Genomic DNA, 17,942 nt, shown 5'->3' with positions numbered 1-17,942 from the left:
TCTGTGCAAACCACTGAGCTTCATGGTAGCCAGTCATGAATGACAAGCAGTGCTGGTTAACCATTCATGGAGTTCATTTCCACTGGAGTGAGGCAGGGAAGAACACACTGTATCTCACTCTCTCTGTGCCTGCTGCATTCAAAGCTCAGTAACATATCTTTACTTGTCCATAGACAATCACAACCTTCTGTCATGAGTGAATTAAACATGACAGCCATTCAATTCCCAAATAAACATAATTTCCCTTTATTGATATCTGTGCTGCAAAAAGAGGATATTAAGTTTTTGTGATTTAAATCTTTTGTTGTGTCTTTTATCTGCTCTGTTGTAACTGTAGCGCATATCTTTATGTTCAGAAACAAGTGCTCTGGTGAGGTGCTTCCATTATTCATCCGAAACTGCTTTGCGCTTGTCATGGGGGGGTGGAGTGGGGATTTTCTGACAAATGAATGCAACTAACACTTTTTTCTCACTCTACTCTAAGTTGTGCACACCACCAAAATATGAATCACCCCCCCATCTAAACATCACGGTTCCTCCTGAAAACAAAGAATTAGAAATTACCACATATCTTCAAGTATAAGTACAAATCATTCAAACATGATAAAAATCTGACATGACATCAGCAGTGATAGCAAATGAAGACAGATGACAAATCAAATGACCAAATGATGCTCGAAGCAGGGGATCAAATGAAGCTGGTGATCCAACACACATAGTGCATGCACGATTAAGGTCTGTCCATATCAACTTTTAATAGTTTCATGGCAGAAAAAAAAGTCCCCAGACGCATTGCTCAAAGCATTTTGTCTCCCAATTATTTTTGTGTTTTTGGTGTTATATGTCATAAATAGATCAGAGTGTGAGCTCCTATTCCCTTTAAGCCAGGTGTGCTTACGCCTACACAGATACAAATACTGCACCACTGACCAGAGTTTTGTTGGTCAAAAGCCTAATCACTGTCCAATGCCAACAAAGCAACACACCAACAATGCACTTAAACACATGACCACGCCCATGGGTGCTCAGATGGGCACACGGGCATTTCTGCTTGACAACATGGTCGACAACTGTGTCAGTCTGAAACTAGCAAAGACACTTGCATTGCGCTTGTTACTAAGTGGATATAAGACAGAGACCATGTCCAGTGTAAGAGATGCCATGCCTGCAGTACAATATACGTTCTATATAATCTACCATGAGGATATGAATATATGAAAAAAACCTGATGTGCATATTTCTATTAGTGTTGTTGCTAATTATCTGTCCAAGAAATCTAACACTTTTGAACAGATGCAGAGATAATCATATTCGTTGTTTGAATTTCTAACCTGCCTTGTCTGTCAAACTCCACGCATTAGATTCACCTGTTTTTTTCCATTTTCTTTCAGTACCACCGAAAATCATCAACCTGTCAAGAGACCTTGTGGTGAATGAAGGCTCCAACGTCACCCTCATGTGCCAAGCCAGCGGTAAACCAGAGCCGTCCATCAGCTGGAAACTCGTCTCCTCATCAGGTGACTTGCTTGTCTGTAAATAAGTGCATTACCTACTCTGTATTTCCCCCATAGATGTGTCATATTTCCTGTGCTTCCTGTTTCCTTTTTTTTCACCATCCTTCTCTCTGCCTCACTCTGTTTCCCATCACCCCTCTGTGTTTATCGCCCCATCTTTGACTTTGTTTGACCCCTGGTGGATTTCTCGCTTCACTTATTACCCATCATTACCTGTTTTCCAGATCATCATTACGACGTAATTGTTCACAGGAAAATAAACTGGCCCTGTTGTAATTGGACTAATTAATTAGGATAATTGGATGGATGTAAATGTTGTGGAGGCACTTTGAATGGCAGGATTAATGCAGAGGACATTAACGCTGTGTGAAGCATTATGCAAGGACAAGCGAGTCCTCTGCAAGTGGGACCAAAATCAGGTTCGTCACATTGTTTATGATCAGAGGATTTATTCTCGTATTCCTTCATGGAGACAGAAGGAAATCAAGTGTTAGCTGCTATTTATGTTCCCCTGAGTCAAAGCTTCACTTAACAAGCCAAGATGCCTGCATTCATAATGAGCTGCATTTAAAAGCCAGAGCTTTTCATTTGTGCTGTCTTAATTGTTGAAGCAGGGATCTGGGAATTGAAGTGTTAATACAACACAAGTGTGTCCGAGCTGTGATCTGTCAGGAGATAAACATCAATTACTACATGTTTCTGCATACATTACTTTTTCACGCCTTGTAGAGTCGACTGAAGAAGCTACAGTTAGTGTTGCTGGAGCTCTTTGTTTTCTTTCTTTTCTTATTAAGTAGATATGGTGGCTGTCTGCTACAAGTCTCTTTGGGTTAAGGAGTCAAAAGTCTGGGGACCTTGATATCTACAATGACTGTGACACCAACAAGGTAGTTGTTGTAGAGACTGGAGTATTTTCTTGTTGACTCGTGTTGTCGTTCTGTGATGTGGGTCCCGGGAGCTTCTCTGTCATCTGTGCAGAATTTATTAGTAACAGAACCCCACAGCCTCTGCATGAACAACAGCAACTCTGAGTGAGCCTCACATCCTGCTGGAGCTTGCTCAAGGCTGGGCTCACAGTGTGACCGTTGTTGTTGTACACCGTGCACTCTCGGTGCTCAACAAGTTAATGATATTGCTCATTCTGGATTGAGTGACATACTGACCAATTACAAGTTTATGTTTAATGAATGAGTCCTGGAGCCTATTGTTCAGCTCTGTCCCCGCTCTCTGTAGACTGCTGCTGTATGCCGATCATACAGTATGCAGTAAGCTTCTTGTTTATTGTCATTAGACTGGAGGAAAAGCTGCTGCACTGAGGTGAGTGAATCTTCAGCTGCTTCCAGACATGCACTCAACTGGGGAGTTTCTCCGGGGGACGTGTTTGTGTGAATGCAAATGTCCGAGTGAGCGCTCCTGGAGTTTCTGTGGACTTTCACGCCTGACCCCCCCCCCCCCCCCCCCCCCCCTAGGATTTAATGTCCGGAGGAGCCAATGTGAGAACGCAGCAAGAGATCCCCCGCAGAATTCACTGCGAGTGAGTCAGGGGTTGATGACCCTTCTATCAAGCAACATACAGATGTATGAAAAAAATTACTTGGCTCCAAACAAAATCCCATGATCACTGCAGTGGAATCAATATGTTACGCCCTGCCTCTGCCTGCTGGACCACCTTTCACCTGAATCCTGTTATGAACACGTGTGTGAAGAGAATTTCACACTGCGTCGTGCATGTGTGAAAGGAAAACTTCACAGAAAGTCCGGACCCAATTCTCCAGAGTTCCTCCACAGGATATGTGTGAAAACAGCTCAGCAGGGAGGATACCAGCAGAATACAGTGGCTGGAGTCTGAAGACTTCGCACAATTAATAAGCACAGTGAATAAGACTCCCATATGTTTTACAGCATAAACATTCAATTAACTGTTAGTAAATTTTTATAAATCATTCAAGCTTGTTCATGTAAGTTGCTTCAATCTGTACATTCCCTTTCTCTTATTTCTGAATGAAGGAGTGCTCTCAGAAACCGCATTGGCCATCTCTTTGAAAAGCTTCCAACTATGGTCAGGATAGGGAAAGGCATTGCAGAAGTTAATCCATGGCTCCAAAACCACATCCAAACTACATTACCCAGAAATTCAAATGCATCGTGAATGGCCTGTGATTTTGTTTCTATTGTATATCACACAGGACAGGTGACATCACTGTGACAACACTTTGATATTGTTGAGTTTAAAGCAGGGTTATAATAGCAGAAGATTGGATAACTGTCCTTACTCACTACAGTTGAAGTAAAAGAAATTGGCATATAGGTAATTTCCTTTAAACTTTTAGTCGCAAATGATTGCACACTACTGTATTGGTTTAGTACCGACTTTAATTTAGAAACATTTTATTCATTTGAAATGAATGAGACAATATTGGCGATGGCCCACAAAGACTATGCATTGCTGCACAATATTATGCGTTACAGACTGTCTTATGACCTTGTAACAACATAAGTATACTCCACTCAAATACACCTTAGTCCCAACAATGTATGGCATCCCCTGTTTTTCTTCTTCTTAACCATATCCTGTATTCTGTCTTTCATATTGCTGATCCTTCTGTCCCAAAAGAAACATCCTGCAAAACCATAAACGGCTATTTCTGTGCTTTTGTCCTCTCAGTCAGGGATACACCAGTAACCACTGCTTCTCCCACTAGACTGTGGATCTCCCATCCTGGGCTCACAGCTCACAGACACCTGCTCATTGTCCTGTCATATCATGACAACATTGCAATAATTCATGGCTTATCCAAAAGAAATGTTCCGGGGAGGTGAAGACGTCTAACCTAGTTTCTCTTGCGTTGCTTGGGATGATTTTAAATTCCCATACGTGTGCAATGTTTTGAAGGGCAAGCTTCAAAAGGAAAGGCTAATTAGTAACCATGTCCGCCCTCACCCCCCAGCAGCCCAAGATGAGTTCAGTGACAACAGTCTCTTTATTCATTATGAGCAAATGTGCCTGCATCTGCCTCTGCTGATTCCAGTGGACTGTGGAGGCTGTAGAGCCAAGAGATCATGTCAGTTGGCACCATGGCCGATGGGTCTATTCTAGAGCTGTATTTCCCTTCATTTTTTCTTCCAGTCAGTTGTACTAGAGTTTAGCTGATCTGATGGAACAAGAACCCACTGTCATGCTTTGACTTGGAGAGATTGTCAGCCCAACACTGCAGTCGTTTCTGTACATCAGCAACGCAACAGCCACAACTCACACTGAGAATGTGGCAATTTAAAGGTGGTGGTGGCTATGTCATTCAAGCCTGTGGTGACTTATGGCAGACTTCTATCGTCAATCACTATTTGTCAGCTTGTAAGACAAATCTGCCAAGTCCAGCTGCAGACAGTTTAAGGGTATTTCTGGCTGCATGACACAAACAACCTGATTAACTACATATGTGCTTTGGTGAAAAGGTGCAATATGCTACTGATCCTTAGTTACATTATCACATTTGATTGGATACTCAAACAGCAACTGTTAGAATGGCCTAATCAGTAGCGGAGATAGAGAGTTTACCAACAGGGTAAGCTCTATGTACAGATGTGTGAAGGATGCAGTGAGATCCGATCACTCAGACAGTATCTGGAGTTGCATGTGTTGACATATTTTTAGCATTGTTAATGCAAATGTGGACCGGACCGCCTCCTCCGCTAACGTCCTCTAAACCCTCTGGAGAACCAATGTATTTTTACACTTCTCTGTGTCCCTTTTTACATTGATTTATTTGTTGCCACCATGAAAGTATCAAAACTGACCTATATTTTCCTTTTTTGCTATTTTAAATGTGGACAATCTTACTAATTAGAGTTCTGCGCAATCGATTGGCTTTTGCCCTGCTCACACAAACATGAACACACAAATTGACAGCAGACCTATCTGTCACAATCAGACTGAATAGAACATAATCTGATCTGTGTTTAAAGAGCTGGAGGTGAGATCTGATCACAGGTGGTCACAGGAGACACATTCTGATGACGTGTGTAAACAGGGTCTGTGTCTCTGGACGATTTGGGTTAACTCCATTTGGTAGATATAAGTGCAAGTGGGCAACTTTCTACATTGCTTGCCTGTTTTTCAATTTTCGGATCATGAGCAGCTTACTTCAATATTGCACACAATATGTCATCCTTTGTTTGCAATTATTTTCATTACATCCATACATGATATTTATATTGTAGCTGATGATGTATTTTTTATATCAAATGGTGTTTTGCCTTCCTTTGGTCTTGGGCAAGATCAGACATGTTGCGTTCAATACAAACAATGATTTGTTACTTTGTGTCATACGTTTTTGTTGCGCTGACCAAATGATGGTGTTGGGCAAAAGAGAGGAAGTACTCACCAGAACTTGTTCTGTTCTGCAAGAAGCCACGTTCTGTCCAGTGCCCCTAGTGGTTTGTTCTTTTGGTGTGTACCCCATTAAGTCAGCATCATCTACTTTCTTTGCAGCCATTGATTGACCAGTCCCAGACACTATATGCTTCAGTTAAACCTGATTGCTGTCTCCAGGGACCCCTGCAAGGGCCTAAAGGCCTGAGTGTTAAAACAGAGATGCTTATCTTATGATCGGACATCCTCTTAAAGCCCTTCTCCCCACGACTTTACAATGTTGGCACAGGGGGAGCAGGTCCAACATTTGATATGACAGAAACTAAGAAGGCAATGTTAATGCCCACTTCTAACACTGATTGGCTGGTAATGCACAGGTGAGAAAGTAAGAGGAGTTTATGTCACTTTTTGTGTGTAGAAACAAGGGCAGCACTGTGAATGCATTTAAGGAAAGACTGAAAGTGAATGCACACATTTATAGTTCAGCTCTAGGAATCAGATTGACTGAACTTTGACTGACACACGTGTATCTCTCAAGGGTCTATCCAACGAACTGAGAACTGGGTCAGTGATTCCAGTGACCTGCTGGTTGACTGTATCGACTCTGTTTCACTGCTGTCAGTAAGGTTTTCCCAGTTTTGCAAATTAACAATGCATTATGTAATAAATATCAGAGAGAGGAATATAAGTGGTTCATATGTTCTCAAAACAAATTGCTGACAAAAATGGTCTTGTTATACAACAGAATTCACAGACGTTGGAATATCTATTGGAGTCAAGCATCAAGGCTATGGAAAAATGACACATAAATCACAGTTCAATGACTATACGAAGAGTAAAAAACGTAAAACAATGCCTAATTAGGAAAAGCCGTCTCATTAGCTTTTACTCCTGAACAGCCAATCTATAGCCTTGTAGTTTTTATTCTTAATTAGGCGCATAGTGAATTAGTGAGTTGGACAGAGGAGACAAAGGTCTGACAGGGTTGATTGCTGGGCCAGGGCCGGGGGCCTGGGGTGACATGTGTTTCTGACGCGTGGGACTAAACCACTCAGCTATCACTGGGAACTATTGCTGTGAAATCTCATTAACTGGATCCAACAGCTTGTTTCATTGCTGCCTTAACTTCCTGCTCCGATGTGAACAACAGAGCTGTTTTCTCCTCACACCCCATAAAGGTGCCGTCTATTATAATTGCCTATAAATACATTGGGATGTGGGACTGAGGAAGCTGAGTCATCCACGGGCCAAATTATACAGTTTTATTTCCGTCCTCCACACTGAGCTAAAAAGTGGTATTTTCACACATGTCAACTGTGTGTAACATGGATACTATATATTTTTTATATAAGAGCTCTGGCTGCTGTATTTTTTTTGTTCATAATACCTCAGCCAGAGTTCTTCCAAAAACTCGAAAGTATCAACACATCACCCCCATTCTCGCCTCATTGCACTGGCTACCTGTTACGCTCACAATTGATTTTAAAATGTTTATTGCTAGTTTTTAAATGTATTAGCGACATGGCCCCCCTCTCATATCAATGACCTTCTAATCCCATACACACCTGCTGGTGATCTCAGATCTGCAGATCAACTGATGCCTTTGGTTCCCAGGGTAATGTGTAAAACTGAGGGCGGTGGAGCGTTTTCAGTAAGGGCTCCACGACTATACAATAACCTTCCACTGGGAATCAGACACGCTACCTCGTTGTCCTCTTTAAGATCTCATTTAAAGACACATTTTTATTATATGGCTTCTCCCTAAATTTCTTATGTCTTTGCGTATGTCATTTTTCTGTTTCGAACTTTTTTTTAAAAAGTGCTATATAAATAACTTTTTATTATTATTTGATTATGTATATCTTTATATGAATATCATATTTTACTTGTCATAAAAATAAAGTTTAAAATGTGGAGAGTATGGTGATTGTGTGATAAATGTGAACTAAAAGCAGCAATTACAGAGCGTGCCATGGCGACTTACCACCCTAAGCTGCTCGCCATGTATTTGTAACATCAATGGTTTGAATCAGTTCTCTCTCTCTCTCTCTCTCATCTGTCATGTTTTTTCAAGGTGTAGTGTCCAATAAAGCAAAGGCCTTAAAACTATCTTTAATGCAGTCAGCTCCGATCACAAATCCTGATCTCTGCCTTGCATGTGTGCACTCTAAGATATTTCTGTGTGTGTGTGTGTGTGTGTGTGTGTGTGTGTGTGTGTGTGTGTGTGTGTGTGTGTGTGTGTGCAGCATGTGGCTCCAACTCCCATAAAGTCTGAGCTTTTGTGCAACACTGAGCTGATTGAGAATCTTTATGTAAAACAAGCCATTTTTCAGAGCGGCAGCCCCATTCAAAGGCATCCTCTATTCTGTGCTCATCTCAGCACTCTTCATGATCAAAATGGATGAAGTGACTGGTTGCTTATGTTTATTTATCCGTTTTATCTGTATTTTTGTGCAGGCACCAACAAAACATCAATTCAGGGACATCTATTGGCTTTGAGTTTCGTTTGGGATGAAAATGTAAATACGAGTGTTGGCCTGAGAAGCTGTCATTTAGATTTTACTCCTGCAAGATTAAAAAAGAAACAGTGATTCAACCTTTTATGTTTGTTTTTTTACTTGTTTTCCCTCAAATGGTTCACTTTCAATGTGCTGAATTAGAGCTGCTATTCTTCTTCTTACCTTTTCCATGTCAGTTTCATGGGCAGTACTCAACAGAAGAATGTAGAAGGAGTGTTGGGATATACACAGAGTCACACTACACAGTTGTCACCATGACTCAGAGAGAGAGAGAGAGAGAGAGAGAGAGAGAGAGATGTCCCGGTACTTGGTGAAATCCAAACTTATGTTCCAGTATCTCCCAGCTGCAGAGCAACTCTGCTCCAGCCCGGGGCCATTCAATGTGGGTCCGGCTACTGCAAGCACTCTGGGGTGTTAAAAGAGTGAATTAAATAAATAAAGATCCTGTGTGAGGGTGGCTGTGTGTGTGCGTGCGTGTCTGTGTGTGCATAAAGATTGATGATTTCAGGCTGTGGCAAGGGCTCTCACACAGCCGTGACCCAACTCCCCCTCACCTTTGATAGATAGATGGCTTAAGGGGGCTTGTGGCGGATCAGAAGTGATCTTTGGTATCTTCCACAGACCTCACAGTCTGACTGCAAAGTTTGTCAGCCCAGGCGGCCAGCCGACGCCCCGGTGCATTAGGGCAGCTGAAATGAACGTGCCCATGATTGAATTTGGGTTCAGAGCAATAAAAGTTTCCCAGATTTGCACGGGTCCGGTTGCTTGGAAAGATTAATGTGAAGTTGGAGATGATGGAGTCAGTGGTCGTAGTAGATTGAAATCTTTTAGAATGGGGAAAGGAAGAGGTCCTTTTTGATTTATTTTTATGTCTCGATATTGTGATGGAATTTCATTGGGAATATGTCTGTGTCTTCAAAGCATTTTGCGGCTATAGCTGTCATCCTCTGTGTTGTGTAACATTACCATGTTTAGACGTATTGTTCTTTTAAAGAGAATGTTATAACAGACTATAACTCACACAGTGTCAATCGACTCTGCAGTAGCATAACAGACTGACACTCCTTTCTAATTACCATCCCTAGACTGCTGTTTCCACAGAGCTGCTCACTTCTCACTTGTCTTTACGGCAGCCACCACCACTCTCCACTGCAGAAGTGCCTGATTTTTCAGAGGCTGGATTCTGTCACTTTTTTTCCCGTTAAAATATCCTTCACTGTTTGTGTTTAGCTGCTAAAACGTTAGATAACCTTAACAAAGGGATTCGCCTTTACTCACCATCTAGAGGAAGATTTACACGGTTGACAAAGATGGTTGATGGAAAGTAACATCATTCCCCTGTGAATGTTGTATTATCATTGACTTGTACCCTTTCGTAAATGTGGGCAGGCTGTCTGCATGTTTTTGTGGTTTGTCCCAGCTGTTGTGTTGCTGTCTCATCTCATTTGCAGGGGGACCGTTGAATGTTATTGTTTACTTACTAAGAACTGGTAACATTAACGAACATTGCTGGCAGAAACATAACTTAATTAAAATACTAGATGTTGCTTATTAGTGCCACAAGCAGCTTATGAGAGCTCTGATTTATTCCTTAAATACCTGTAGTTATATATATATATCAGTAGATTTAAAAAAAAACAATGTTTATTGATTAATGAGTTTGAGTTTTGTACACAACATTAATTCTTATATGACGCTTTCAACATGTGAAACAAACTAAAACATATTGCTTGAACTTCCTGCCATGACAGTCATCAATTCACAAGTTAATTCAAAGAACTGACCAATAGCAGACTCTCCTACAAAATGACATTTGCCTCAGATGACTTTTCTTTTTCTCTTTTTCCTTTTACTGGCTTAACAACCGCAACACCAACATGACACTCCCCTATGAACTCAGATCAGTGGAAGTTGTTGTCACTTGAAGCTTGTTGTGTCAGAGTCCAAGGAGCTAAACGCGAATCCACTCAGGTTCTACTGAACGCTGCTGAACTAACTACCTAATGAAACAACCTTGTCAGGCTCTTAACCGACCACTTGCACTGGTGGACCGTGAACACCAGGGGCTCGTACATTCAGCAATAGGAGCAACTGCAATAATACAATGTTAATGATACTGTGCCTACGAACATTGGTCATCTGTTCCAAGATCTATGGACACCATTAGACAGGGATTATTGAGCACTGAGCTGCTTGGTAGAAATTGGATTTTCTTTTCTTCTTCTTTTTCCACTTCTTTGGTACAAAGTGCTTTGATGCTTTGTGGCAGATTTAGGTGTCAGTTACTTCATCTCCTTTCCCGAGGTGAACAGACACTAACACTTAAATTAATGCAAATAACGTTTTCAGTAGTTCTTTTTTATGACAGACGTGTCTTAAATGATTCAAAGACCAATCTTGAATCTTACTGAATCAAAATAAATGGTTTGAGTCGTCAACAGTTCTTTTTTTTTTTTATTGAAGCAGAATGAAAATGCTCAATACTCAAGGGGAATGTACTCTTCATCTCTACATTTGTCTTCAGCTCAAATACTGTATCCGTCTTTTACACAGCCACTTCCCCTGCACTGTAACCGACATACAAAAGGGCTTGTGGCCGGAGAGATTAGTAGCAGCCATGGTTTTCATGCTTCTTTGTATGCTCAAAAGTATGCATGCTATTGACTGGTCCAATCTAAACCGCGCTGTCACAACAGATTCTCTTCGCTGGCAAACCACTTCAATAGAACGAGCTGCCTTATTTCAATATGTAAAACCCCGAGCTATAGTGTGTTTATACGATTCTTTTTCTGCTCATCCCTTTTATGTTTGATGGTGAGTCAAATGAGGCCTGGCACATCAAGAAATTCCCGAAGGCTAATAGTCGGTGGAAAAGTAACTATCAATATATTTCCCTCTTGGGGCGGCGGCAGCAGCAGAGGCAAAGATTAAGACTCAAACCGCAGCAATTAGTCGCCGTTCGTCATTGTCTTTTTGGACACCTTTTAAATGCGTCTTCTTTCTCATTGTCTGTCTGAGCCACAAAAGCAGTGTCGTGTTTCTTTTAACACATTTCACTCTGACTACCTTTCCCTCAAGACAACAGCGGTAGCATTTCCAATCCCACTCTCTCTCGTGTGCTTCTCTGTCTGTTAACAGCTCCTATCTGTGATTGGGTTTCTATTCCTTTCTCGGTCCCGTGTTTGGATTCGTCAAATCAAATCCCAACTCACCACATCCCCTTGGCCTCCTCTCCTTAAAAGCTTCTATCCCTCATGCATCTGCTCTCCTGTCTGTTTTTTCTTTCCAGTGGTTGCTCCCCTTGCCCTGCACACAAATAACTTTCTCTTTTTCCATTTTCTTCTCTGCCCCTGAGTTTGAGACTTGGAATTTCAGGGACACACCAAGGGCACATATTCTCCCTCTGGCCTCTCCTGAGATTTCCTGGCTCTCTTTGCATTCTCCTCCTGACTACCTCGTCTTGTGAGGTCTCCCTGGCGTCTTGCCATGTCACTTTGATGGCAGCGCAGGACGCAGTACTGTCTCACTAATGACTCGCTCACAAACTGAGATGTTGTCTCCAACAAAGACTCAGAAATGACTTCAAACCTCCTCCTCCTCCACTTGTGGAGTTACGGAAAATGCTCTGCCCTCAGGTGGAAAACTGTAAAATATTGGTAGTCATTTTCTTGCTCTCTGTGAACACATACCCATTAAAAAAGAAGAAGACTCTAATGAAGAGTTCTGTGTGTGCTTTTCAGATCTTGGGTAGTGCTGGGCAGTGGTTAATAAAGTGTCCTGTGAACTCTTTGTTTCTGCTAAGACAACATTTGCTCTCTCTCTAGTGCACAGAAAGGGAAACTTCTTTGGCACATGGTGTTGGTATTTGGACGAGCGGACAAACTGACAGCAGCAGCACATGAAGAGACTCAGCAGTGTGACCACAAGAGGACGGACCAACAACATAATACTGATCCATCACTTTATCTTTAATGGGGCATAATTTGGCAAAAACAACCCTGGCGCTGGCTCAAACACTTTACTTTAAAGGGTAGTGACACTGAGGCAGATGAGACTGTGGGTGCTGGTGAAGGTGGAGGAGCAATCTTTGCACTGAAAGAAAACCGTAGAGTGTAGGTTTGACAGGGAGGTCGGACCTCAGGAAAGAAATGCAAATGTTGACATTGGTGATATGACGGGTGTAACCATGAAGACAGAGGAAAATCTACTGACTCGTTTATGAATACTTCTACAAAGAGCATCTCTCTCTGTCTCTCTCTCTCTCTTCCACACACATAAACAAACACACGTACATTTGAAATATAGTGGATAGGAACTAAGGAAACTACTCTTGCCACATGACATCCACATGTTAAAGGATGTCACACCTTGTGAAGCCCTTTTAGACTAATTGTGATTTGTGAATATGGGCTACACAAATAACTTTGAATTGACTGACATGAGGATAAAAGTTGATCGTACTAACCACCAGCCTGTGAACAGTGTCTCTGACTGATTGAGTGTCAACACTTGTGTAGACCAACCCACCAATCAAATCTTGGTCAACTCTTCTTAACAAGTTAAGTTTGGTCAATTGTCATTATAATCATTAACAATTATGACTTTATACTATAATACTACATTTGAAATAAAAGACACATAAAACAAATAAAATCATAATTTACAATCCCAGACAACCAGTGATGTAGCTCATAGGACAGTTAAAAATAATGGTGAAAAATAAGGATAAAAGAGACCTAGTTACAGCTACTGGAGTTCCTCAGGTGAGGTATTCATATTCATAGAACATAGTATACTGATGTGTGCAGTGGGTGGGCGGACAAAGGCCTTATTCATTATATATTCTAAACTTTATATTATGTTATTGTGTTTTATAGATTTGTATTTTTTGTTGCAGGTCAGACAAGTATCGACTCACATTAGACACAACAGATCATAAGTGAGTGAGTCTTACAGCTTTGTTAGAGCACTTGTCAAGTTTTGGTTTTACTCCATAACTGATGGAAACCCATTGATTCCATGTGTCAGTCTGGAGAGACAGCTGCTTATGCTGCCAGCAGCCACACAGATGTACTTTGGGAATGTGCATCAGCTGGCAACCTTGTCTTGATTAAGCCTCCTCAGAGGATCACAGCGTGGCTTGAACTGACACTGCGGTCTCTATTGGCGAGACGCAGTCTCTCTTGAGAGAACGCCAGTAAGAAAAGCAGACGCACGGCTGAGTGAGAGAATGTGGACTGGAACCTGCGCTAGTCCTCCTGATACTCCTCGTCAGGTGATCAGTGTGTCAATGAGGACTTCTCTCCATAACAATCTTCCCTAATATGCCTAAACCCAGCAAAGTGCATCCATGTGCAATTTATTACTGTCACCTATCAGCATCTTGGGAAGAGGCTTGAAGTCAATTATGTCTTTTGTTCTGTATGTTGAGTGCTGTATTAAGTGTCTCTGTCAAGTGTGTCGGATTGATAGAAGAAGAAGAAGCGGGGGTTGGCATTTCCCCCCACTCATGTTCTCTTATCTCTGCAGTGGTCCGGGTTTGCTTGCAGGCTTGAGAGACACACAAAAAAAGCGAGACGACATATGAAAGTTCCGACAGACGAGGGATAATGAGTGGGGGCAGAACAAAGCACTAATCACCGAGTGTTGTAGCATCTGCCGAAAAATGTCAGGAAGCTCAAGAACCGTGTTTGTGAATGTTGAAAGAAACAAGAGAGGCACATTGGAGAGAGAGAGAGTGGCAGAATCAGGCACATGTCATGATATTTATTGGTGTAAGCCTTGACACATGTGTAGCTTAGTGAATCTTGCCTGTCATGCCGGATCAGGTTACAAGACCTGACAGGCTCTGTGGCTGACATTGCTCCTGAACTGAGATCATTGATTTCTGTTGTAGCTCCATCTGAATGTCTTCCTTTGTTTGGTGAATATCAAAATAAGCTTTATTTTTCAAATGCTAGAAATAATTTGTTGTGTGATTGCTGCAGAATGCTCTGGCTCTTTCCTCATAGGAAATCATTAAAAAATAAAGCCATGTCAAATCAACTGCTACATAGTCTTCACCAAAAGTCAGCGCACTTATTGCCTGAGCAAGCTTAACATTTTAACTATCGAACCATATTTAACCATATTCATAGTTTATATAAACTATAGTTATGGCAAATGTCTGTACTCAACACCTCCCTCTCCCATGCACCAGAGTGACGATGACTTTCCCACAGGTCACACAGCCAGGGACACAGAGTGTGAAAATATCTCTCAAGGCCACAGCTGTTGAGTCATCGCATTAACTGCGAATGACCATCTCACGGATCATGTTGTGTGTGTGATCTTTCACAGGGGACCTGGCATCGGACGACGAGTACCTGGAAATCCCATCCATCAGCAGACAGAGAGCAGGGACGTACGAATGCTCGGCTGTCAACGAAATTGACACGGATGTTCAGACTGTAGACATCACCGTCAACTGTGAGTCTGCGGCGGAATTAAAGAAACACATGGTTTATGAACATGGTTTTCTCTCTTAAAGAAACACATGGTTTATGAACATGGTTTTCTCTCTTAAAGAAACACATTGTTTATGAACATGGTTTTCTCTCTTAAAGAAACACATGGTTTATGAACATGGTTTTCTCTCTTAAAGAAACACATGGTTTATGAACTGGAACGCTGATTAATCCATTTGTCAATTAGTCTATTGACACAAATCAATACACAAGCTATGTTTTTATGGTCATGTTGTTCTTTAAAGGATAATCATGCAAAAGGTTTCCGGTACTTTGATATGAACTTTTGTTGCCTTACATAATATGAGTGCAGTGCTGTTCAAACAAAATTCAATTTTATTTGTATAGATTTGTATTATCTCAAGGCACTTTACATAGAACGAAGAGATTTATAGAGAAACCCAACAGTTCCCACAAAGAGCAGCACTTTGGCAACTGTGGAGAGAAAAAACTGCAAGAGAGAAAGAGGAGAGAGACCAGGAACAGTTGAGTAACCTTCATGTTTCAGCTCTGACAGACTAGTTGTTATAATGAAAACAATAAGAGTCATATTTATAGATGAAAAGATGTTATCAATGATAGTGGCAACAGTAATAATAATAATAATAATAATAATTGTTGTTGTCTGAATCTTGCAGCTCTTTTAGTCAGAGATACCTGCAGAGAGAGAGAGAGCAAGATAAAGAGAGAGAAAACCAGGGATTTTGAATGAATTGTATGAGCTTGAGGACATTTTGTTTTTAATTACGAAAAAATTATTTAATAATAATAATGATTATTATTATTAATCAACAATAAATTAATATAAAGAAAAACTAGTCGTAACCCTACAATTAAGACAAATATTAATGAATATTGGAATGTGTCACTCTAGAAAAGATAAACCACCGGTTTTAATTATAATACACTATACTACTTCATGGATTTACTTTATATTCTTATTCACAGTGAAACAAAATCTGTTGAAGAAGAAATGCAAGTCATGAGCTGCAAAGTTACAGTTTCTTTTTTTTAAATTCCAGTTTTCCGGGCTCACAAGGGTTTTATATTTCAGTCTCACTTTTTTAGGCTTTGTTCAAACAGGAAAAAAAATCTGTTCAATAATCAGCAGTTTCTTTGCTGCAGGAGAAGGAGAAAGTACTGCATCACATTAGAACCTGAACACTTGCCTCCACCTCATCATATCCTGACACATGCACTTTCACCACTGTAATAAATATTGTACATTATTTGACCTCATAATTCCTGTTGACCTGCAGTCGTGGTGCAGATCACAGCCATGAATCAAAACTGTAGCGGAGGAGGAGAAAATGCTGTGACCCCTCTCCTGATTTCCTTGACTCATGCTGCCGCGTAGCCCTGATCACCGTGCTCCTGTGTGCAGATGCTCCGACTGTGTCAGAGGGCAGAGATGTTGGAGTGACTCTGGGACAGAGAGGAGTGCTGGAGTGTGAAGCCGATGCAGTGCCGGAGGCCGACTTCGAGTGGTACAAAGATGACCGAAGGTGATGGATTTTAACATGAGCACTTGGTGTGTGTGTGTGCATGTGTGTGTGTGTGTGTGTGTGCATGCTTACTAATTAGTCACCGATGCTCATTGATCATCTGCCAGGTACACAGGTATCGAGATAATCATATTTAAGCAAAAACTCCTTGCTTGTTGATTAAATTGTTATTATTTAGTACTTGGGTCTTGAAGTAATTTGGCGAGACTTATGGAGCACTCACATGTACGCATAAGAGACTTTACTGGAAACGCTGTTCATTCACTTTGACTAATGTGTTGATGTCATGCATGCTGCCGAACTGCGTTGTGGTTATGCTGCTTCACTTCACATTCAACATGCAACACGTTCCGACGCTGACATGGTAATTTGTATTCACTGTTTGTCAATGGACATTTTTTCTCCTATCTAGGATCTTCACTGGCTTTGATGGCCTGGAGATTGTGAAGACTGCATCACTGTCGAAGCTGGTGTTTTTTAATGTTTCTGACGGAGATTACAGCAACTACACCTGTGTTGCCCTCAACAAACTTGGGAGCTCAAACACAAGCTTCCTTTTGTATGGTGAGTGCTGTCTAGTTATTTCTGGTCTTAGTCTATGTGGGAGTCACTCTCCATTCTGTTTGTGCAGATTAAGTAATTAAACTAATATCAATTATGATAGGGAACTAAATGAAAATAGATACAAAGAAATATTGTTTTCAAACCATGGACCATGGAGTATTTGGTGCTGGGCTTCAAGATGGTGACTTATTCATTCTGATTTGACTAAAAAGTTTCTTCAGGCTCATGTTTTTCGTTTTTTGGGGTTTTCACAGTTATGAGAGGCTCTGGCTGAGCTGTCTGATATCCTGCTGGCTCCCCACTCAGATAAAAAGGCCCCAAAAAAGCCCCTTTCAGATACTCACCTCTGCACAAAACACCTAATGGCAATTTTAACATTTTAGTTTCCTTGGGGGTGCAGCAGCAGCAGCCTCACACACAAAAGGAAAAAACTTGTGGCACACACATGAAATGTAGTAGCAAGAGTTGGCAGTGAACTGTAACAAACTTTCCCAACAACATGGAAATGTATTTCATTGTTGTTCATGTTCATGTTGAACTGGCATTCTGACCATTTTGATCCAAAAACCAAAAAGTCAGGTCCCATTTCCCATTAAAACTAAATTAGCAGAATTTCAAAAGCTGCTTTCACCCCCATCCCTCACCCTGAATACTGGTCCCTGCTCCACGTAACTGGTGAGCAGGTCTGATCTCCGGTGAGCAGTGTGTAACTGACTGATAGTCACAGCTGAAATGGTCACAATCAGGCCCCCTGGTATTTCAAGAGTAATGCTAAACTGTTCATCAATTTAAAAAAACACTGTTAATCTCCAATATTCAGTGAGGAAACTTGAAATATAAAGAATTGTAAACAGAGTTTAGTGGATTTGTTCCAGCGGCAGCTCTTCTGGTAAAGAATGCCAGAGATCATGGGTAAAATCCACTGTTCACTGGTGTCTCAGTCCAGTGGGTGGGACTACACAGTC

At 41.3% G+C, this 17,942-nt stretch overlaps 1 protein-coding gene across 3 annotated transcripts in view; it reads left to right on the top strand.

Annotated features, from left to right (window-relative positions):
* The window catches only part of ntm (neurotrimin), a 385,813-nt gene that overhangs the window by 362,604 nt on the left and 5,267 nt on the right, over nt 1–17,942 (top strand). For all 3 annotated transcript variants that reach the window (XM_034606829.1, XM_034606830.1, XM_034606828.1), the window contains 4 exons: nt 1,392–1,517; nt 14,742–14,870; nt 16,293–16,413; nt 16,826–16,977. In XM_034606829.1, coding sequence (XP_034462720.1) covers nt 1,392–1,517; nt 14,742–14,870; nt 16,293–16,413; nt 16,826–16,977 — 528 coding nt within the window. The remainder of the gene's footprint in view (nt 1–1,391; nt 1,518–14,741; nt 14,871–16,292; nt 16,414–16,825; nt 16,978–17,942) is intronic.

Source organism: Hippoglossus hippoglossus, chromosome 14 (assembly GCF_009819705.1).
Source record: "Hippoglossus hippoglossus isolate fHipHip1 chromosome 14, fHipHip1.pri, whole genome shotgun sequence".
NCBI lineage: Eukaryota > Metazoa > Chordata > Actinopteri > Pleuronectiformes > Pleuronectidae > Hippoglossus > Hippoglossus hippoglossus.
Note: the sequence above shows the minus strand (reverse complement) of the source record. Positions and strands in the feature narration are given on the sequence as shown.